Source organism: Urocitellus parryii, chromosome X, assembly GCF_045843805.1.
Source record: "Urocitellus parryii isolate mUroPar1 chromosome X, mUroPar1.hap1, whole genome shotgun sequence".
NCBI classification, from domain to species: Eukaryota; Metazoa; Chordata; class Mammalia; order Rodentia; family Sciuridae; genus Urocitellus; species Urocitellus parryii.
In genome coordinates, this window is record NC_135547.1 from 86,480,440 (window position 1) to 86,504,403 (window position 23,964).

At 42.0% G+C, this 23,964-nt stretch overlaps 1 protein-coding gene across 2 annotated transcripts in view; it reads right to left on the bottom strand.

Moving 5' to 3' along the window:
• Positions 1–428: 428 nt before the first annotated feature.
• Gnl3l (G protein nucleolar 3 like) overlaps positions 429–23,964 on the bottom strand; it is a 35,485-nt gene continuing 11,949 nt past the window's right edge. For both annotated transcript variants that reach the window (XM_026407414.2, XM_026407415.2), the window contains exons 3-16: positions 22,993–23,033; positions 21,496–21,603; positions 20,069–20,185; positions 19,203–19,286; positions 18,898–19,033; positions 17,743–17,846; positions 15,262–15,406; positions 13,076–13,163; positions 12,412–12,586; positions 12,175–12,317; positions 11,737–11,873; positions 9,772–9,899; positions 6,174–6,396; positions 429–4,183 (exon numbers count right to left, since the gene is read on the bottom strand). In XM_026407414.2, coding sequence (XP_026263199.1) covers positions 4,101–4,183; positions 6,174–6,396; positions 9,772–9,899; positions 11,737–11,873; positions 12,175–12,317; positions 12,412–12,586; positions 13,076–13,163; positions 15,262–15,406; positions 17,743–17,846; positions 18,898–19,033; positions 19,203–19,286; positions 20,069–20,185; positions 21,496–21,603; positions 22,993–23,033 — 1,712 coding nt within the window. In that variant the 3' untranslated portion in view covers positions 429–4,100. The remainder of the gene's footprint in view (positions 4,184–6,173; positions 6,397–9,771; positions 9,900–11,736; positions 11,874–12,174; positions 12,318–12,411; positions 12,587–13,075; positions 13,164–15,261; positions 15,407–17,742; positions 17,847–18,897; positions 19,034–19,202; positions 19,287–20,068; positions 20,186–21,495; positions 21,604–22,992; positions 23,034–23,964) is intronic.

Sequence of the window (23,964 nt, forward strand, 5' to 3'; positions counted from 1 at the left end):
GTCGGAAAGCATATATCCAATAAAGAACATGAACCCAGAACAGAATCTTTTAAATTCAACAAATAATAAAACCATTACAAAACATGCAAGAGATGAATATTTTGCCAAAGAGGATATTCGGATGGCAACATGAAAATGTTCAAATCATTAGTCATTAGGGAAATACAGATTGAAACCACAAAGAGATACCACTACATACCTATGAGAATAGCTAATGTCGGGTGAAAAAAAAAAAAAAACTGGCAAAACCAAGTGCTAGAGAAAATGTGGGACTAAACCTTTCATGAGAATGTCAAAATGGTAGAGCCACTTCAAAAAACAGTTCAGCAGTTTCTAAGAATGTTAAACATAAACTTACCATATATCCCAGCAATCCAACTCTGGGAAATTGCTCTAAAGAAATGAAAACACAAAAAGTCGCATACAAATGTTTACATAGCAGCTTTATTCATAATTGCCCAAAACTGCAAAGAATCTAAAATGTCCTACAAATGGGAAATAGATAAAACAAATGGTAGTACATCCACACAATGGCGTATGACTCAGGAACAAGAACTAATGTTAACAACCAATGACATTGGTAAATCTCAAATTTATTATTAGTAAATTGAGTCTCAAAAAGTTATATCTGTATAATTCCACTTATATAACATTCTTCAAAACATAAACCATAAGGACAAAGACAAATCAATGATTACTAGAGGTTAGTTATAGGGGACTGGTTTTAACTATAAAGTAGCAGGAGTGAATTTGGTGGGGGTAGGCTAATAGGACCGTTCCATACCTTGATTGTAATGGTTATTACATACCTCAATGCATAATTTATCAAAGCTTATATAACTATAATCCAGAGTAAATTTTACTTTTTTTTTTTTTTTTGCAGTAATAGGGACTAAATTCAGGGCACTCTATCAATGAGATACAACCCCAGAACTTTTTATTTTTTTTTATTTTAAGACAGTCTTGCTAAATTACCCAGGCTGGCCTCAAATTTATAATTATCCTGCCTCTACCTCCAGAGTAATTGGGATTATAGGTGAATGTCGATATGCCTGGTTCTAATGTAAATTCTAAGAATACAGGTTTAAAACTTGATGGTGTAAAATAAGCCTATATACTGTATGATTCTATTTATATGGCATTCATGCTAAAGCAAAAATACAGGGACAGAAAACAGATCAGTGGTTGCCAGGAACTGAAGATAAGGGATAAGAGTTGACAACAACAAGGCCTGCGGAGTTTTGGGGTGATAACAAATATTCTGTATCTGGACTGTGGTGGTGGTTCACTCACATATTAATGTGTCCAAGTCCACAGAACTTAAACTAGAAAGGGTAAACTTTATACAAATTATCTTAATTTTTTAAAAAAGAAGAGGAAAAAGATTCAATAACTAGCTTTAAGTCAGAAACAGTGGTGCACATCTGTAATCCCAGGTACTCAGGAGTTTTTAAAAAAACAAGATATGCTACAGGGGGAATATCTAGAATCTAAAATTCTTATCCCAACATGACTATTTTAATTCTTCCATTTGATTTTGGCCAAATTATGTTCCCATGTTTCTCAATCACCCAGATATTTATATTTCTCATCCTTGTTTACCAGAACCATTCAGGAATTAAAAAAAAAAAAACTATTTTAAATATTAAATTATGAAATTCCAACTGGATATGGTGGCACATGCCTGTAATCACAACTACTCGGGATGCTGAGGGGGGGTATTGCAAGCTTGAGGCCAGCCTGGGCAACTTTCAAAACTCTGTCTCAAATAAAAAATAAAAAGGGATGAGGATGTAGTTCAGTGCTTGCCTAGTATGCCTGAGGTCCTGGGTTAAATCCCCAGCACTGCAAAAAAGGGTGCATGTATATGCATTTGTATGTGTGTGTGTGTGTGTGTGTGTGTGTGTATAAATAAAATTCTATATGATTGTAAAATGGCTTTGGCAGTCTCAGTACACAATTTTTTATTTTAACAGAATTACCTACCAGGAGAGCCTTATAATGTGATGTGAATTAAACTGGACCTCATTCAAGGAGACTACGAGAACAAAATTTTAGCAAGATAATACCAGGATTTTTAAAGCAAAAAAAATAAGAAAATGCATTTTAAGGACTTGATAACAGAGACTGGCACACAGTAGGTGCTTAATTAATGTACTTTTGTTAAGAAGGCAGTATAATGCAGAGGAAAGGGCCTGCATAGGGTTTTAATCACACTTGGCACCACCAGTTAATGTTGTCTTGGGCATAACCTGTCAACTTTCTGAGCCTATTTATTTTTCTTATGATATTAATCCCATACCAGTATAGCCATACTGAGAATTAAGGAGGTTTAACAGATTTCCAGAGCTTGTTGCAGTTTGTGCACAATTAGTAACTACCTCCTTCCTTTGGCTGTGCCTGAATACAGTAGAAGTCCGCACTTTCCAGACAGAAGAGCCTATAGTCAGTAGCTTTCTCCTGTGTCACCTGATTCAGGATCTGGTTAGGTAAACTTTGGGTGCCAGCCTGAGAGGCAGAGGCAAGAGCAAGACTAAAGGGTATATATTCATGGTCAAAGAATGGTATGGAAGTTTAGTGTAGGTAGCAAAGACTGAAGTAATGTAATGCCCACTCCTTACAAATATATCAACTCTGGATAAATGGCTAGGAACTGAAATTCTGTACAAGAAACAAAAATTCCTAGTAAAATGAGATCGTTTCAGTTGTAATCTTCTATCCTAGACCCTTTACAAGAGTCTGTTATAACTTGGATCCTAAATGTATCCCAAAGGCCCATATGTTAAAAGACTTGATCTCAGGGTAAAGTAAAACTTCTAGGAGGTGGGGCCTGGTGGGAGATCCTTAAATCATTGGGATATTGAAAGGGATTGTGGGACTTCAGGCACTCCCACTTTTTTTCCTTTTTTTTGCTTCCTGGCCATAAGATGAAAGGTTTTGGTCACCACATGTACCAGCTTATCTATGCTATCTCACCAGAAAGCCAAAGCAACAGAGCCAATCAATCATGGACTGGAACTTTTAAAACTTTAAGTCAAAATAAGCATTTTCTCATTATAAACTGATATCTCAAGTATTTTACAATAGTGACAGCAAGCTGACTAAGCTAGGCCCCTAGTAGTGCTTGGGCCTGATGCCCTTGTCTGATAGGGTAGGCCCTCCAAGAGGTGATAGTTAATTATATTTTAATGGGTAGCTTCCAGCCACTGGGAAAGGAGATAGCTGGTGCAGTCCCAAATACAGCAACTCTCTCAAGGACACACTCTAAATAACTGGTATCAGAACTCTCCAGAATTGTGGAATTCAAATGCTGATGCTGGATAAGGTCATACAAGGGCAAGGATCAGCCAGAGCACTTCAGTTAACGGAATTTCTCCAAATTCTCACATATGCCAAGATGGGATTTGTCCCTAAAGCACCCAGCTGCCCTACCAACAGGTACCTTGTTTTCTCCTCCTACAATATAGTCTCTAACACACTTTAATACCAGCCAGGCTTATTTGTTTTCTTCTTCCCTTTATCCTATCTCCAGACCCTTGCACAGATATAAAAAGGCTCATCACTATTCCCATGTCCCCACTGCCACCCAAGTGAGGACCTATGAACTTGGAAGAAAGATGCATGGCCAGAAGCCCATTATAGGGATACCTTGGTGGTGATACCTCTCATTGAATGGTAAAGAAATCATCTTCCCTGCAGGGGCTCTAGGTCTACTAACAGTCTAGCCTTTATTTGTACATTCAGCGGTCTAAGAGGGCTTGTGGGAGGTCATCCTTAATATCAGCTCAACCTACGGGGTGGGATCCTGGGATTAAGAGTGAGGGATAAATTGTTAGCACCTGGGCTCTGCTGATATTTTCTCTTATAAAACACAGCAGGGATTAAGTAAAGTTCACTGGATTTGGCAACTGCAACCTCTCTAGAGAGAATGGAGGGAACAGTATTGGGAGGGGACACACAGCATGGGAAGTTTTTTTTTTTTTTTTTTTTTTAATATATAGATATATATATAGGTACTTCCGAGAGAACCAAACTCCATTTGTACTCCCCCATCCTATAGGAACCAGTGCTTGGAGGGGGAGGGGAGTGGGATCAGCTGATCAGTCACCAGCACTGTCATCACCATTGCCGGAGAGGTCGAGAACAGACATCATGGAATCAGACAGCTTGCTGGCGATTTTATCTGCAAATGAAGAAATAGATGCAATCTTTTGGTGACTGGCTTGCCAAAAGAAGGCCTACCCGAGCTGGCCTAAATGAAGCTTGGTCTGCACCAAGCTCCCCAAATGGCTCACGTAATCCCCAAACATTAAAGAAAACAACTGATGGGCTGTTGGAAGCCACTATTAAACCTCACAAGTAGAACCATTTATCAACCTGTGAACACCATAATATAACTTCTATCTCAGAGTTTCAACTCTCAGGGATCCAAATATTTTTGTGTCTTCCAAGAACCAAAATAGTAATTTTTTTATACTGTGTTGAACTTAGCACTCCATCCTTACCCTCAAAACAAAGCTCTCACCAGGCATGGTCATGCACACCTGTGACCCTAATGACTAGGGAGGCTGAAGCAGGTGGATCACAAGTGGGAGGCCAGCCTGGGCAACTTGTCAAGACCCTGTCTCAAAATAAAATATTAAAAGGCTGAGGATGTAGCTCAGTGCCGCTAGGTTCAATCCCCAGTACCACAAAAATAAAACAAAACAACAACAACAAAAAAAAAAACAAAGCTCCCACAGCAAAAGAGCAGCACAGCAGTAATAGCTTTGGGCCTGAATGCTCACAGCTCACATCTCTCATTTGTCCCATGATTCTTGAGGATTCCCTGAGGATGGGTTAGATCTCCTCACAGTACTTGTTGTCTCTTCAGAGTGATCACTCTGTACTGTCAAATGTCTGTTTTGTCTCCTCCACACTCTCTAATAAAACCAGAAGTTCAAGGGCAGTTTATTTCTGGAGTCCTAGGATTCAGTGTAGAGCCAGGCCAAGAATGAATGTTTGGTTATAAAATATGGCCTAGTTCAAAGAATAGGGCTGACAGGGCCAATCAACCCTACCTAGTTTACATTTTGCCTCCACTTATTACTAGCTGTCTCACCTTGAAAGTGTCACTGAATATCTCTGGGCCTCAGTTACCTCACTTACTACATGTGATATAAATCTTTTAGAATGAGTTAGTGAGGGTAAGTGCAACCATCCTTCAGTATCCATAGAGAAAGATTTGGAAGACACCAAATCCAGATTTGGTATTCTGAAGGCCCTTATATTAAAATGGTGTAGTATCTGTATATAAACTACACACATCCTCCTGAATGCTTTAAGTCATTTTTAGATAATACTTAATATAGGATAGATACTATGTAAGTAGTTGTCATATCATGTTGTTAAGGAAATAATGACAAAAATATAGTATTTGTACATTCAATACAAGTGCAATTTTTTTTCAAATATTTCTGATTTGTAGTTGGTTGAATCTGCAAATACAGAAGCCACAGATATGGAGGAGCAACAATAAAGCATGAAAACCTAATGGGCCAGCTACACAATGGACCATCATTAAAATGAAGGTAAGGTCTTTCATGTATTGATATGGAAATATCCCTAAGACTATTGAACAGAAAAGTGATGGGGCAAAACCATGGGTTCAGTAGACTAGCATTTGAGTAGAAAAAACAACAGAGAATATATAGGTATTTTCTTGTGTATCAGGAAAGAGACACAAGAAACTAACTGGTTGCCTATGAGAGACCTAGATGACTAGCAGATAGGAAAGATGTTTTACTGTATATCCTTTAGGATTTTGAGTGCAATGCCAAATGATAAAGTATAAATTATATAGCCTGTTAACTACCTAACACATAGAAAGTACCTGATAAATGTGGCCATGTTTATACAAAGACTAGGCCACTGGTTTTCCAAGTGTAGTCCCCAGAGGACCAGTATCAGTTGATTTATTCAATTAGAAACTCTAAGGAAGGGCTCTATATATCTGCCTTAACAAACCCTCCAGATGATTCTGGTACAAGCTAAAGTTTGAGAACCACTATTCTAGTAGTTGAGCCCCTAACCCTAGCCTGGAGCTAGACACATGGATATGCTCATTCAGGAGCCTCTATTCCAGGCCCCAGACTGAACCTTTTCAGAGCAAAGAGTCAGCCAAGTATCCCCACCTGTACGCTTCTGCATCTTCTTCTTATTTTTCAAGGCAGATGCCAAAGCCTGACCCTGTTGCAAAGGATCTGTCTCCATGATCCTCTGCAGCATCGGACGGCGGTCCACTGGGCTGACATCCACCACACTGTTGTTCTTGGGACGGGGGTAGTCCACATTGCGTTTAGCCCACCCCATCTGATGGCGGTTTGGATTGGTGCAATACCCAGTGAGGTCTCCAATCTGGAGAGAGAAAGAGGATAATGGTAAGGTCCTGACCTCCAGAGACTTCTACAAAGGAGGCAGGAACAGGCTTGGTAAAGAATAGGAAGCCTATATCTGGGTATGATGACACACATCTGTAATTCAAACTACTTGGAATATGAAGCAGAAGAATCTTAAATTCAAGGACAGCCTGGGAAACTCAGACCCCGGCTCAAAAATAAATAAATAAATAAAAAGGAGCTGGGTATGTAGTTCAGTGATTGAGTGCCCCTGGATTCAATCCCCAATAAAGGGAAAAAATGGAGCCTAGAGTCATGCAAACCAGGCTCCAATTCTGGCTTCACCATATACTAGCAGGTGCTTAGTCAGCCTCACAACATTAGCTTTCTCCTTTGTCACATGGGAGTGAATAACAGGTAGCCTATATGACTTTTACAAGAATAAAATGAGCTGGGTGTGGTGGTGCATGCCCATAATCCCAGCGGCTCAGGAGGCTAAGGCAAGAGGATTGCAAGTTCAAAGCCAGCCTCATCAACTTAGTGAATCTCAGAACAACTTAACAAGACCCTGTCTCAAAATTTTAAAAAAAGGGTTGGGGATGTGGCTCAGTGGTTAAGTGCCCCTGGGTTCATCATCCCACCAAAAAGAATAAAATGAAAATGTAAGGTTACTTATCAATGACAATTGTATTATAATGATACTTTGCTTAAGTTTTCTAAGGTCTAATTAAATTTAACAAATATTCTTGGAACCTATTATGTTCCCAGCTCTGTGTGGGAACAAAGAAAAAGAGTCAAACTCATTTCTACCTTCAGGGAGCAACCAAGCTAAAGAGCATATAACAATCTATCTCATAAGCATGGTGTCTGCCCATGAGGGATTCAAGGATGAGTGACAGATGATAACTGGCAACATACTACTGATGGGGAGGGTCCCTTCTTTCCCTCTTTCTTTTTTTTGGTGGTGGTTCTGGGGATTAAACCCTGGGGTACTTTATAAATGAGCTGTATCCCTGACCTTTTTGAGACAGGTTCTCGCCATGTACCAAAGCTGTCCTCCTGTCTCATCATCCAGAGTCACTAGTATTACAGGCATACACAACCATGCCCAGCAGTTAGGGTCATTGCTAACTAAACACTGGAAAAGCACAGAGCATACTTGGGGGGCACCAAAAAGGGAATGGGAGTGGCAGGAGTGAAAGATGTATGTGAGTACTACAAGTCAGTATTAACAGAAAGTTTATTATATGCCCAGTACCATTCTAAGTTCATATATGAATATACATGTGAGTGTGTGAGTGTGTATGTGTCTTGGTTTAAGTACATTCTTGGATATTTGTACAACCACAAAAATCACCTAACAATGCATCTCTCGGAACATCTCCCCATTGAGAGGCATCATATGTGACTATATTTACCCCTTTGTATATATGTGTTAATTAACTTAATCCTTCTAACAATGCTATGACAAACAAAGCACATGAGGTCACACATCTAACATGCAGTGGAGTAAATTAGAACCTAAGCAGACTAGCTCCAGAGCCCATGCATAGGACCACCCACTTCCCTGTAGCAAGGAAAAGGCAAGAGATGGGACTGAGTAAAGCTATCACACTGCACCACTTGGGTTGAGGGCAGAAGCACTATTCACGATGCAGTATACCAGGGAACTCCTTGCAGGTTTCTGAGGAAAAAAAAAAGGGTGTGTTCTGGAGCTTAGGGACTCAGTGAAAAATATTACAACTTTACACAGATTTTCCCTTTAAGCAATGGGAAACCTCTAAAACTATGTGAAAACAAGAATAGTGTGATTCCTTCACGGCTGCAGACCACAAATTCTCTTCCAGACTAACTAGAGATTATGGTTTCCTCCTTGGACTGACTACATGCCCTATGGTGGCCCCTTTCTTTATTATTAATGTTCTAATATACAAACCTGCCTATGTCATTTCCCTGCCTAAGAGACCCTTCCAGATATATAACCATAAAAATAAAGGACAGCTCCTGAAATTAAGCATGTGGAACAATCTCCAAGATGAATTTGTACATTAATCAAGTAAAATGCAGAACTATATGAACAGCATTAAAATAGTTATCTGTAACTGCTTGTGTGGGTATATGTGCACATATAAATATGGAATAGCTCTGAAAAGACATCCAAAAGTCTAATAGTGACTGGCTCCAAGAAAGGGACAGGGTGATGAGACACAGAAACAAGAGAAAGATTTACTTCTTGCTGTATAGCTTTTAGTACCTTTTAAATTTTAAAATATGATTTGCATTACCTATTTTAAAAATTTTTTAAAAGAAAAAAATTAATAAGCACAACAGAGGTGAAAATCCCTTTGAAGGCAGGTGCAGTGGTGCACACCACTAATCCCAGTGACCCGGGAGGTTGAGGCAAGAATATAGTAAATTCAAGGTCAACCTCAACAACTTGGGAAGACCCTGTCTCAAAATTTAAAAAAAAAAAAAAGTTGTGCACAACAATGGCACATCCCTGTAATCCCAGCAACGCCAGCACCTTGAGAGGCTAAGGCAGGAGGATAGCAAGTTCAAATCCAGCCTCAGCAATTTAGCAAAGACTTAAGCAACTTTTTAAGTGGTGGTACTTGGGATTAAACCCTGGGGTACTTTATAAATGAGCTGTATCCTTCTTCTCTAACCCACAAACAGTATAGATGAGGGCTCTTAGAGTCATGCTGTCTTCAACCTTCACCCCACCCCCATTCCCATCCCTGCCAACACTCCATGCGCCTCTCATCAGAGTGAAGATATCTTTCTGAAATGCAGAGATGGGGGAACTGGAAGAAAAAGAGGCTGGAAAAAACCACCTAGAGTCATCCATGCAAGTCTTGAATAACAGAACTCAGAAACAAGAACCTAATTCTATAGGTGCTAGGGAGCCACGAACGGCATTTAATCAGAGGAGGTTAATATGGTCGGACTAGGCCATAAAAAACAGACCTGGGGCATATGTCTAGGTGAGTTGACTCTAGGATTATGTAAATGGTAGAAACACCAGGAAATTGACAGATTCTCAAGAGATTTTGAAGGGAAAAACCATAGGACTTGCTGGCTGACAGTTATAGCATCTTGGGTACTAAGTGGGAGAAAGAAAAGTCATTTGCAACTTAAAACAATTGAGTGACTAAATAGTGATACCTGTTCTATGGACTACAGCCAGGTCTGGGAAAAAAGCTTGGAAGATTATCTCTCTTCTCCTTAGACCTATTATCATTTGGCAAAAGACATACCAGGTCAGGCATCCAGGAACCCACAGGGAGTATTTGAACCACTCACACCCACCTTGTAGGAGCTAGGCAAGACAGACTAACCCCTTTCTAGAATGTGGGTAGAGGAAAGGGTTGCCATGAAGAAAGAGGAGAGGTACCTTATATACGGTGGTTTTATTTTCAATGGCATCTGCTATTTTCACCATCGGAGAATGAAGCCACTTAATCTCCATTTCGAGCGGGTCTGTGTCGCCCAACAGCTCATCTGATTCTCCGGTGGCCAAGCCTTTAACAGAACCAAAACCATCATCAGGATCCTTGCTCCTCTCTGCTGTCAGCCCCTTGGTCAGGTGTCAGCAGAAAGGACATGTGGATGCTGCTCAGGGGAGTCAAGTGGGGGAGAAGCTTCTCAGTCCTACTAAAAGGCTACATGAAGAATGATTAAAAGCATGAGTTTTATAATACGACACTCGCCTACTGGGGACTGGCCTCAGAGTCTTGGCTTGCTAATCTGAAAAATAGAAATTTCACAAGCCCTATATACAGAGGGCTGCTGTGAGACATGGCAGAGGAGCCCTATTATTGTTTAACCCAACCATGATGTTGCTCTATAACTGGAAACTACCAGGATTACCTCCCTAGGACCAGGACTCTCTGTTTCTTCTGGCCCATTGTCTGGAGTTGGTCTCCACTGTAATCTCAGATGTGCCAACTGCCTTGTGCCACACTATCCTCATACTTCCTATAGTTCTGCCCCCATTCCCTTCTTCCTAGTCCCTACTCACCCTTTAAGATCCAGTACTAGGACCAACTCATCCAAAAATGCTTCACTACTAAGCTCTCCCCCACCCTCTTCTCTATGTCCCAGACCTCAATCTTTTGCCTAAATGTACTCTCAGTGATGAAGCCCCACTTGTCCTCACACCCATCAAGAGTCAATATTATCCTGAAAACATGACCTCCCATCCCTCTCAAGTTCCCCCGGAGAGAAGTGAAAACTAAAGTTCAGAAAGGTGGAGGATGACCTGCCTAAAGCCACAGGGAGAATAATTAAGGAAGTAAACAAGTTCTCTTGTCCTCATTTGTAATAAAAGGAAATTAGAAAACCCAGAGAAGAAAATATCTGACTCTCCAAGAGAAACAGATACCAGAAGCTAGGTTACCAAGACATTCTCAACTACCTCACAGTGTCTACACATGGGTCCAGGGAGTCTTGGGACTGGATACAGAAAGAGGCTAGAACCACAAAGCCAGGGCTTCAGAGGGTAGTGTCTTGTGAAAAGAAACTTTCTAAAATGTTTCTGAAAGTCACACCTCTGTATAATAATCACCTTAATAATAGCTAAAATTTACTAAGCATTTATTTACTATATGCAAATTACTGTTCTACATGTCTTTTCCTTTCTCGTGTGCTAAGCATTGAACCCAGGGCTGTGAGCACACTAAGCCACTGAGCTACACTCCCTAGCTATCTTTTACACAGTAAATAAATCCTTACCATCACTTACCATGGGTGCTGTTGTCACCATTTTACAGATGACATCATTGATACAGGGAGAAGTGAAATAACTGTTCAGCCTCATATAGCTAATAAGAAACAAAGCTTGGACTGAATGCAGGCAGTTCAACCTTTCAGCCACCTAGCTACTCAGAGCTGGGTGTCTTAGATAACAGGGCAGTAGAGCTGGTTCCAAGGCTACCTTTGCATGCCACTGTCTATGTGCCTTTTGGCAAACATTACCATTTTGTGAATTAGACACCTCACCAGCCAATGGGCATTAAGAAGGAAAGCCTAGGAATACATTTGCCATGGTGGTGGAAAAGCCTATAGCAACACTAGACAAAGGGCTTTTGAAAGGAACATCTAAACCCACTCCAGGCCAGGTCCCAAGAGATAAGAATCTGCACCTAACAAAAGCTCATAACCATCACCATCACAACCAACCCCTGGCCCAGATTACAATTCTCTACCTTGCAGGAAAAGAAATTAGGCTGAGCTTGTTAAACTTGTACAAAACACAAGTAGTAGAACCAGGGAAGAGGAGATTGTAAATGGGATCTGCCATCAGGTCTGTGTGGCACCATCAGGAGAAGACCAAGTACAACCAGTTATCCATACTTACATTCCATGGTGTCTTCATTGGCCTGCTCAGTATCTTCAATGTCAAAGACCTCAGTCATTTCCTTAACAATCTCAGCACTCAGGTGAGCTGGTAGAGTGTGGGTGGGTGGTGGTGGTGTATAGAAACTGATCTTTCCACTGCATTGAGAGGTGGAAGGAAATTGATGATGGTCATTGAGAGAAATAATGATCAATCAAAAAGAGGACAAGTTCAAAAGCCAGAAACAGTAAGGACAAGAAAACCCAGAGTGGCTTCTGAACAATAGGATGAGTTGCTGGATAATCACTGGCACAAAGTCCCAAGCACAACATGCCCTCGTGCCTTGATTTTCCCCTGCCTTGGGATAGAGGACAGGTAGCCACACCAGCTGTGATAAACACAGATGAGCTATTGTAGAGCCAGATTCCCAGCAGGCCTCATGCTCAGTCCCTTCCTCACCTCACCCAGTCAGCTAGGACAGCTTTAGCAGCCTGCTCCTGACTGTATAAGCCTCCCTTCTTCTTCTTTCCCAAGCGGTGGGCCACTGCAGTCAGAAAGTGCTCAGTGGTCTGGAACCCAGAAACTCCATAGTAGTTGGAAATCTAGTTTAGGAAGGAAGAAAAGAAGTCATTAGGAAGAAAAAATAGTTCTTGGAGTGGGTAGGGTAGGGCATCCACCAAGGGACCTGCTGTGTACCTCTTCCAGGTTGCAGCGCTGTAAAATAGTCTCCACTGGGGTCACAGGATCTGCCAGCTTCTGCACATGGATGCAGTTACGCAAAATAGTGCCCACCTCGGAGTTGGGTCCTGGGACAATGCCTGGAGCATCCAGCAGCCTGATGAACTTGTCTAGGTAGACCTCCTGCATGAATCTGGGGTGGGAGAGAAGAAAAAACTGCATGTGCTTGACATTTAGTAATAAAGGTTGAGCCTAGAGAGGTGGGGGAGGGGATAAAGGAGCAAGGAGAAGGTGTCTTTCAGAAGCTGAAAAATGTAGAGCTGGTGGGGTCTGGGGCCCTGTAGACCTTGGGCTGATTCTAAAATTCAGTGTCTGCCACTGGGGACCAGGCTGCAGAACCATAAGTATGCTTCTGACTCTCTGGGTTTCAGTTGCTCCACCTATGCACCTGAGCAACTCATGAGTAGCCCAATCTTGCACTGTTCTTAGGAGGAACTAATGATAAGGACCCAGCAGGGTGCCTGTCCCACACCTGGGGGTACTAGGAAAATGAGGGACTCCCACGCCCAGGAAAAGAATCAGAGGATTGTACAAAATTAGGAAAGGGATGAGGGCTGAAGGAATAGGAGTCTGAGGGAACTTTAGTGTTAAGAAGTTGTGAAGTAGAGGAGCAGGTGCTTACTTGGTAACCCCAGGAACGGCTCCCACACTGCATGCACGGCTGCGCTTCAGGCTATTGATCAGGCTGCTCTTCCCAACATTGGGAAGGCCTAGAAAGTAGCAGCAGATGACTCAGGGTAGAAATGACCCTCAGGAACATCAAGTCAGACTCTGTGAGGGAAGCCTGGCAGGAGCAGTGGTCAGGCCATGGAGAAGCCAAAAACAGAGCCTGACCTCCTGCCTTCCCACTCTAGGCTCTGATCAAGACCCTTACAGGGCCTTTCTGCCTCTCTTCCTTTTGTGGACATGCTCGGTAAATGTGTTCTTCTCTCTAGATGTGACATCCACCTCCTACCCACAACCAGCCTGGAGAGGAGCTCAATTCAAGGCCTCATAGGCCCAATGCAACAGAAGGTGGACATCAAGAAACGTCTGTAAAACACAGGGCCATCTGTTCTGCTGTGTAATTGCCCTGGGGGATAAGGGGGTTCTCTCCAGATACCAGTCTCTTTGTGCAGCTGTCTTTTCTTGTGGCACCTGTGAACTGCTCTCAGCCTGTGAATAGCTTGTTTCTTCCTCCTTGGGTCTCTCATTCTCACCATTCTCTCTGCATGTGCATGAATTTACATATGTAGACTACTCTCTCATATATGTGCTTTGGTTTCTATACACCTCTCTTAGTGATTCTCATTCCAAAATATGACTGTTTTGTGCTTTTTTTTTTTTTTTTTTTTTTTTGTCTATCTCCCAGTGTATTTCTCTAGCATCTCTTTTTCTTTTTCTGTGTATGTTTGTATCTAAGCATCTATTTCTCATTCTGGCCATAGTTCTTTCTGATTCTCTACACCCCACCAATTCAGCCTCTCTATAATTCCCTCTATGCTAACTTCTGTCAGCCTCCTTCTGACCATACCTAAGGTGAATCAGGTAAATGATGGCTATTAGAGACTCCCATGCCCAGAGTAAGAATCAGAGGATGGTCCAAAATTAGAAGGGGCTGAAGACATGGAAGCCTCCTCTCTATGAGTTCCTCTATGTATTTGCTTCCTGAATGTGTTTCATTGTAACTCTTTTTATCTCCCTAAGCCTATGTGTGTTTGTGTGTGTTTCTCTCTCTACACATACAATCTGTCTCATCGTTCATATGTTCATGTATCTCTCTCCTGATGACTCTACATTGTGTTAGAGGGTTATAGTGTATCTAGGCACATGAATGTTACCCTATGACTCTATTTGCTTTAAGAGAACAGAGTTGGGGTGAATACATGTGGAAAATGCTTGGTCTGCATGTATTGGCCCCTCTGTGTCTCCAGATGTGCATCTGCTGGGTGTGTACAAGATCCCACACATGTAGATGTGTGTATGTGTGTGTGTGTACTTTTCTTTGTGTGTGTGTGTATATATATATCTTTGAGTCTGCCTTCATCCCTGAATGTTCTTTCTTTGGGTATGATGTCTGCACTCTATATACATGGGGTGTCCTTATCCTTGCTATGCCTCCCTCTGTAGGTTTCTGTACACACAAATCTAACTCAATGTCCCTTTTGGTATTTCTTTTTGGTCATTATATCCCTCTCTCTCTCTCTGCATCCCTCTGTAATTTAAATTTGTCTAATTTTTCATTCTCTACCAACCCTGCCATCTGGCCTTCCTGTTTTATTTTTCTGCATCTTCCTCTGTCTATTCTATGTATCTATACATTCTCAACTGTCCAACTCTCTCTCCATTTCTCTATCTTGGCTTTACTTTCTCTGCCTGATGATCTGTCTTCGTTTGTCTCTCATGATTTCCCTAGTCCCTTCCCATGATCCTTCCCTCAGTACCCTGGGTTCCATAAAAGCTCAGGTTTAAACCTCAGCCCTGCCTTGTCTTGCACTGGGCTAACTCCACAAGTCTTTTTTTTTTTCCTTTTTCTGGGTCTCAGTGTTCTCATCTGTAAAAGAGAGACAGTAACACCTCCTTCCTACAGCTCTGACAAGATGAGATGATAACAATTCCAAGCTTGGCACTATGTATGTGGTCCATGGTTCTAACATTCAATCACTGTGGTGACTATGAACATGCTTTTCCATGTCCACCTATCCAAATTACAGCTCAGAAAACCCTTTCTGAACCACTCCCTTCTTCCCCCAAAAGGCATATTTTCCCCCAATGAAATCCCTCTTCAAAGAAGGAACCTAGACCCCAAGACTGTTCACCATGCCTTACCCACAACACCCACACGGATGTGGGTGCGTACTTCACCCAGGCGGCAATAGTTTCCCAGAACCCTCATGAGATTTTCAGCTCCAAAGCAAGCTTTGCTTTTTAGCAGCGATTCAGGGGCTTGATCCACTGGCACATTACACCGATTCTGGAAAATAAGGGCTGTTACAGAAGAGGCATCAGGTAGCAGATGAAATCTGAGTCCAGATTTTCAACTTAGAGGGAAACATTCAGGAAGTCCCTGTGATCATCAAACTCCTCAGCCTAAAACAGAGGGCTTCTCAGACAGGTACTGAACACCTACTCTTTACCACTCACTCCCCTCCACTGTCTTTGCATCTCCAGATTTCTCTTGTCTCTGCTTCTGACTTCACATATGTTTCTTGCTTCCCATTGAAGGGGGCAGGGAGGCATCCTGGCTCTAGATAAGCCACGTTTGAGTGCCAGTTCTACCTCTCATAGGCCTATTTCAAGCAAAGCCTGCTTCCCTTCTCTAGGCCTCATGTGCACAACAGGAATGCCTGCCCTCCTTGCCTCTACAGGGATGAGGAGGTGACTGAACCACAGACTACATTCCCTTGACACCTCACATAAGACAAGGCCATCCTAGCCTCCACATCTTTATTCCTAATACCACCTCCTCTTCCCAGAATGCCTTTCCTCCTTTTCTTCATCCCTTACTCACCCCAACATTGTTTCTAGTGCCACAAAGTTAGAATTAAACTAAATATCCATCAATAAGAAATAGGTTCAAAAAGCCTATCTGGCATATCCTTAAGGTAGAATACAAATGTAACACAACAGGTTTCCTCTTTCATTTGTTTGTTTTTTGAGGTACTGGGGATTGAACCCAGGGGCATTATACCACTGAGAAGCACATTCAGTCCTGTTTGTTTTTTAAAATTTTGAGACAGAGACTTAATAAATTGCTGGCCTTGGCCTCAAACTTGCAATCTTCACAGTCTCCTGATTGTCTGAGATTACAAATTTGCACCACCATGCCCAGCTGGAATACAACTGTTCAAAACATCTTTGCCTTCAAAACAGCCACAACATTGGGCTCAGTAGTAGACTGCTTATCTAGCATGCACAAGACCCTGGGTTTGATCACTAACAGCACACAAACCCATGTGAAAAAAAAAAAAGGTCAAAAGACTATATTGAGACAACATATTTCTCAAAGCCATAAAAGTTCAAAGTTATCTAAATAAATCCAACATAGATTAACCCTGTTTATATAGGGATTTCTGTTTGGGAAATGTTGACTTGAGAATCACATGTCCCTGGGAATAAAAACAGGCATGCCTACAATAGAAAAATAAAAACATGGGGCCGGGGTTGTGGCTCAGTGATAGAGCGCTCGCCTAGCAAGAATGAGGCACTGGGTTCAATCCCTGGCACCACATAAAAATAAAATCAAATAAAATAAAAGTACTGTGTCTATTTATAAAAATTTTTTAAATAAATAAAAAATAAAAACATTAATACTATTAAATATTGGCAAGGGGACAGGGAGCCAGGTGTGGTGGTGCATGCCTATAATCCCAGTGACTCAGGAGGCTAAGGAGGATTGCAAGTTTGAAGTCAGCCTCAGCAACTTAGTAAGACCCTGTCTCAAAATAAAAAATAGGAAGACTAGGGATGAAACAATCTTGGGTTCAAGACTCAGTATTTAAAAAAGATACAGGGGGTCCTATTCATCTACCCCACTGGTGGGAGGATAAACTGTGACAGCCATTATGAAAGCAATTCCATCTATGTCGTGAAAAATGCAAAATGCACAAAGCCTATGTATGACCCAGTGACTCCATTTCTCAGTACCTAACCCACACCAATACTTGCCTCCATACAAGGAGAATGTACAAGGGAATTTGTGGAAGTACAGATTATAACAATGAAAAATGGTAAACTAGGGGCCTGGGATGTAGCTCAATAGTAAAGTGCTTGCCTAGCATTCTTAAGGCCCTGGGTGCCATTCCCAGCACTACAAAAAATACTAAGTTTAATGCCTGGGCTGGGTTTGTGGCTCAGTGGGAGAATATTTGCCTAGCATGTGTGGGGTACTGGGTTTAAGCCTCAGCACCACACAAAAATAAAAAAAATAAATAAAATAAAGGTATTAAAAAACTAAGTTTAATGCCTGGTGCAAAACTGGAAAAAAAAAAAAAAGTTCCCCTAGCACCCAAATTCTCTCTCTAGAAGCAACCAATGTTTCTGTAATATTTTTTCATAATAAAAAAATGTATTTCTATATTAATGATATGATTAACAGTAAAATATAACTTTCTTATATTCATATATGAATATATAACCAATGAAACTCCACAACATGTATAAACACAAAAATGGGATCCTAATTAAGGCTCAACATTGAAGGCACAGTTCAATTACTAAAGGGATAAAGGACCCATTCCACATCATAACTCTCTAACCCTGGTCCTAGGCTACCCTGAAAAAGGACAGATACCCTGATACCAGACTTACCAGGTTTTTGACCTGATGTTGGGTGCTGGCCTTAAAAGCCACAGTTGGCAGCTCATTACGAAGGTAATCCAACCACTTCTCCACAATCTCCTTAGGAACCAGATCTGGGGAAAATAGGAACAGATGGGGTTGGCAAGGAGAACATCACCTCCATGGCTCACTCCAAAGACATATCCATAAACACCAAAGGGTAGGGCCACCTCCTGCCAATAGGTCTCTCCACTGGCTCTGTCAGTCCCTGCCCAGTCTCCAGATGGGAGTTACAAAGGAGACAAGAATATTTGCCTAGCATGTGTGTCTACGGGACCAGTTGGCCCTCCCTGAAGGCAACTGTTCACTCAGGGAAAAAATGTGCAAACTAGTTGTTTGGTCCCAAATGGCCTCCTTCCAAGTCAAGGTGCCCAAGGTGCCAGAGGCCTGCCAAAGACTGCTTTCCCTCTCAAAGGGTTGGAGATATAGCTCAGTGGTAGAGTACCCTTAAAAAATAAGTTTAGTGCCTGGTACAAAAATTAATAAAGTGTTCCCATAGCACAAAAATTCTCTCTCTAGAAGTATTAAGGATGTAGTCAGTGGTAGAGTACTCCTGGATTCAAACTCCAGTACTGTAAAAAGAAAAATAACAACTATCACAAGAAAGACTATCATTTGTGAAGTACTGACCATGTACCAAACATTAACCCTCAAACAAACCTGTCAGGTTGGGACATTCATGACCCATTTTATAAACAGAGAAATAGGAGATCTCAGAAGTGACATGACTTGTCTAATAACTCAAGAGAAAATAACACAGGTAGGATGAGACAAAAACCTGAATGATTCCTCAGTCCATATGCTCTTTTACTCCAATCTTTGAGTTCCAGTTTGGGGAAGAGAAGAGCTCTCCAGGACTGTCAAGTCATAAAAATGGCTCAAAAATGGCAAGAATGGTGACCTGAAAGGTTGACTTCACGTCCACCTTGCATTACACTCATTTGTGTGTGTATGAATTTGTGTACCTTCAGACAATATTCCTGGCTTTGAAAACTGGAACAAGAATTTCTACCTGGCATGACAGTTATGAGTACCAATGTGTTGCTCGATCTATATCTGGTATGAGCTAGTCTTTCAAGAAGGCTGACCCCTTCCCTGCCTTACTCAATCCAGCCAAACACCTACCAATCTTGTTCAAGACCAGGACCAGCTTCTTGTTGCCCTCTGCCCGCAAAACAGCCTCCTCCATTTGGAAACACCGACAGCCCAATGGGTCTCTGGCATCCAGGACTTCCAGAATCACATCAGAGTATTGTACTACCTGTACAGCAGAGGACAGAGGGATTAAGGCAGGGAATAGAGTGGGCAGTAGTCATGTAGGCTCATGAAAATAAAGGTCTCCATTTCAGTAAGGAAAAATCAGAAATGGAAAAGAAATGAAAATGGATTGGGACCCTCCCAAAAAGGTCTTAAGAAATGGATCCCTGCACCTTACGGAACTCCTTGTAATAAGCCTTCCTTGTAGCCTCATCATCCAGCTGAGGAAACATATTTAATTCCTGCAAAACCTCCTCCTAAAAGAGAAAATAAAGAGAATGGATTGGGGAAAGAAGGGAGGAGAAGGGGGAAAAGACAAAGAGTACAGAAGTGTACATGCTCAAGGACTTTGGAAACCACAGAAGGCTAGGGAAGCCATGTCAGTCTCACTCCACCTAAAAGTAACTTTGACCAACCCACACAGTTGAAAACTAGAAAAAGAATGAACAGAACCACATGGTGCATGTGTTTAGCTATGTGTATGCATATACTTGGGCACCAGTCAGATGCCTGAGCATGCACAGTGGAGTGTAAGGAAGGGATGTGAGGAAAACAATCTATGGTAGATATAGAATTAGGAAGCCAAAATCTGCACTATATATCAGGGAATAAAGTATGGAGTTGGTAATTGCATATTCTGTGTTTGAATCAAGAACAGATGCCAGAAAAGCAGTGAGAAGGCCCAGAAGGAAAACGAAATCCCCCCATATGCTTCTCTCTCTCAACCCTCCCCCTTATACTCTTACTCCCTCTTTTGTACCCCCTCCACTCATCACACCTTTCCAAGCCCCCAACCCTACCACCACTCCCAGTTTGGGCACAAGTTTGGGAGAGAGATGCTCTCCAGAGATACCTAGTCAGAAATAAGGTTCAAAATGGCCCCTTATCTCCCTTTTACCCTCCCTCCCTGTCCCTAATCTTTCCTCTCTGAACTTATTCCTTTCTTCCCCTCCAACAACCTCACACCCTTCCTGTCCCTTTTGCAGTGTGACAGCAAACCCACACTAATCCCACCCAGGGGCACAGGCTGCTCTCTTACCTTGCGCTCAAACTCCTCCTGGCGTCTCAGGACATCCTGACAGTAGCTCTCAATGGTCCTGCGTCTGTCTCTCTCTTGCTCCCGGGCAGCCTGCTGCTTCTCCCTCATCTCCTCAACCTACCAAGTGAACAGATTGCTAGGATTAGAGCTGACTAGATCTAAATACTAAGAGAGAAATGGATGACAGAGTAAATAGGGCTACATGGCAGAGGTAAGAGAAACTGGGATTCAGAGTGAGGGCAGACAGAAGAACAGCAGGAAATAGAGTACTTGAGAGGAAGAAATTGGAGAAATGAAGGGAAGGAGATAGTGGTAGAGAAAAATAAAAAGAGAGTGGACACAGTGGCACACACATGTAATCCCAGAGACTCATGAGGCTGACAAGAGGATCAGAAGTATTGAACCCAGCCTAGGTGACTTAGAAAGACCTTGTCTCAAAAATAAAAAGGGTTAAGGCTGGGATTGTAGCTCATTGGTAGAGTGCCTGCCTAGCATGCGTGAGACACTAGGCTCAATCCCCAAGCACCACATAAAAATAAATAAAATAAAGGTATTATGCCCATTTACAACTAGAAAAATACTTTTAAAAATAAATAAAAAGGGCTGAGGATGTAGCTCATTGCATAGAATACCCCTAGGTTCAATCCCCAGTATCATAAATAAATGAATGAATGAATGAATGAATGAATGAATGAATGAATGAATGAATGAATGAAAGAAAAAGAGGGTATGTGAAGCTAAGAGACTGCATTATAAGCAGAGAGGAATCACTTAAGACCAGACAAGAAAAAAGGACAAGGTCCTGGGATACAACCTCATTTTAAAAGTTGGAAGAAAAAGCTGGATGCCATGGTGCTGGCCTGTATTCCCAGCTATTCAGGAGGATAAAGGAGGTAGATCCCTTCAGCCCAGGATTTCAAGGATACTCTGGGCAACATAGACATCTAGTCTCAAAAATCACACAAGCAAGCAAGCAAACAAAAAAGCAGGAAGAAGAGCAGCAAGAGAGAAATGCAAAAGGTTGGTCAAGAGGAAGGAAACATTCAGGCGAGTGGTATGTCAAAGTCAAAATCGGGAATGCTTCAAGGAAAGCATGGTCTCAAATGCTGAGAATTCTACTAAGATGAGAGAAAAAAGCTATCCATGAATATGGCATGAAGGTTGGCACTGGGGAAGCCAACAGGGGTGGTTTCCATGGAGAAGTGGGAATGTAAGCCAGAGAGTAATGGATGGGGACATGAGGGGGAAGTCAGCAAACAGAAAAACTAAATCCTATATCAAGGTAACCTCCCTCCCTCACTTTCCCCATCCACAAACAGCCTCAAGAATCCTAACTTCTCTCACCTCTACCCTTCCACTCAATACTTCTGCAGATCCAGCATTTAAACCAGGCCCTCTCCCCTCCCCCAAGGTAAAGAAGGGCTCACCCTCTTCTTCTTTAATTCTGCCTCCCGGCTGGCATGATCATTGCAATGAACAAACTGGGGAGCGGAGGGCACTTTGGAAGTTGCTTTCTTTCCATTTTGCTTTATAGGCTGGTCGCCACATAAGAAGAAGAAAAAAAAAATCAAACAGAAAATAAACCCAAAGAAATCACCCACAGAGGTTAAACCTGTTCAGAGGACTGTAGCTCTGGAGGGAAAGAAAGGAGTAGGCCCAAAGGGCTTCATCCCTAGAGAACTGCCTGTTTGGCTGAGAAGAGACCCTCCCTTACTTACCCAGGCAGGGACTAACTAAAAACTCCAGGAAACTGGTGGAGGCAGGGGCAGCCTAAAAGGTTTACCAAGGCCAAGGGAAAAGGTTTCTAGACAAGTAGTTCCCAAAATGTGGTCCCTGGGCCAACCACAGAAGCACCAGGGGACTTGGTAGAAATACAAATTATTAAATGCCATGCCAGACCTACTAAATAAGAAGCTTTGGGGCAGCACCCAGCATTCTGTTTAAAGCCACCCTAAATATGATTCTGGAGGGTGGTTTAAAGTTTGCAGTCAGGCATGGTGGCTCATGTCTGTAATCCCAGTTACTCAGATAGCCAAAGCAAGAAGATACCAAGTTTGAGGCCAACAACTTACAGAAACCCTCAGCAATTTAGCAAGATCTTGTCTCAAAAAAAAATAGAAAGAGCTGGGATGGGGGCTGGGGTTGTGGCTCAGAGGTAGAGCACTAGCCTACCATGCTTGAGGCACTGAGTTTGATCCCCAGCACCATATAAAAATAAAATAAAGATATTGTGTTTGCCTACAACTAAAAAATATTAAAAAAAGAAAGGGCTGGGATGTGGCTCAGTTATATAGTGTCCCTGGGTTTCAATCCCCAGTATCACAAAAAATACATTAAAAGTTTTTTTAAATGGAACTGGGGTAGCAGTATAGCTCAGTGGTAGAACTCTTGCCTATCATGGCACAAGGTCCTGGGTTCTATCCCCAACACCATAAAATATAAATAAAGAAAGCAGATGTGAGGGCTGGGGATAATAGCTTAGCAACACAGCTCTTTCCCAGCATGAACTGATGCCCTGAGTTTAATCCTCAGCACTTTTAAAAAATGGGGAGTGAGATGGAGTTGTAGCTCAGTGGTAGAGCATTTGCCTAGTACATGTGAGGCACTGGGTGAGACCCTCAGCACCACACAATAATAAATAAATAAAATAAAGGTATTCTGCCTATCTACAACTAAAAATATATTTTAAAAAATGGGAATGACAATAATCCCGACCAACGTAAATCAAGCATAAAAAGCAATGTATGGCTTATAGTGGGAACTTAATATATGCTGCTGAATCTCTGCTGCAGCCACCAAAAGCCAGGTCTACTAATTCCAATGTGGTGCTCTGTCCAGAGTCAGCCAATATCTACTGACCTGATCTCCAATAATGGGCATACCTTAAGTGTGAGCCACCCCATATGATTGTGGATCCAACTTACCTTCTTACAGCCTTTGGAACCTTTACTTGGCTTTTTATTTTCTGCAAAAAAGGAAAAAAGAAAAAAGGAAGGAATCATCATACATCTATCCAAATTTGGTCACACCTTAATCAAGGTCAGGCCACCCTGAAACCTAAAAACCCTCATACACTGTGTCTATCTAGATTCAGCATAAGACAGAGACGCAGATAGTAACAACAGTATCAAAGAAATATAGGATATAATGTTTTGAGAGTTATTTCAATGTAAACTCAAAACAAATTTTCAAAGAATTCTGTAGTTACCTAAATGTGTGCTTGTGACTACAAGCCTCCAGTGCCAATCTCCTTGTTTGGGGCACCTCAATAATTTCAGAGTCAGGGTGAGATCAGGGAGCAAGAAGCAAGGTAAGGTGATCTGAGGATGCCCAGCAGGCTAATCCTGCAAAAATGCCCTCAGCATGTGAGAGAACTATCCCTTCCTGCTGGCTCTGCTCTAGCCATCGCCTCTAAGAGACTTGACCCACTCACTAAACTGCTGCCTCCCTTGGATCCAAGAAAGAGAGAGCTACCACTTTTCAAACCATGCCTTAGGAACTTAAGAGGCCTTTCCCCAACTTCAAAGAGAAGTCCCATCTGTCATCCCCTTCACAGCTGGCCTCCTGGGGAAAAATGGTTTCCCTTAATTCTCACCACTTTCAAGGGGGTCAAAGGAATTCCTAGAGAGGGAGGAGGTTCTGGAAGGTCAAGATATATACAAATGTATGAGCGGTTCGAGATTACCACACACAAAAAAAACAGGCTCCACTATCATATGGAGTGGTTCACACTGAAGCAGAGTTAATACAGGAAACAGAACTTAAATATTACTGCAAATCTGTAAGGAAGTTCAAGAAGATACTTCAAAGGAACTGTGTGAGAAAGATTCCTAAAACTTAAGGGATCATTTCTATAGTTACTGGAGAACTTGTTACTAGAGAAGTTTCTTGAATGT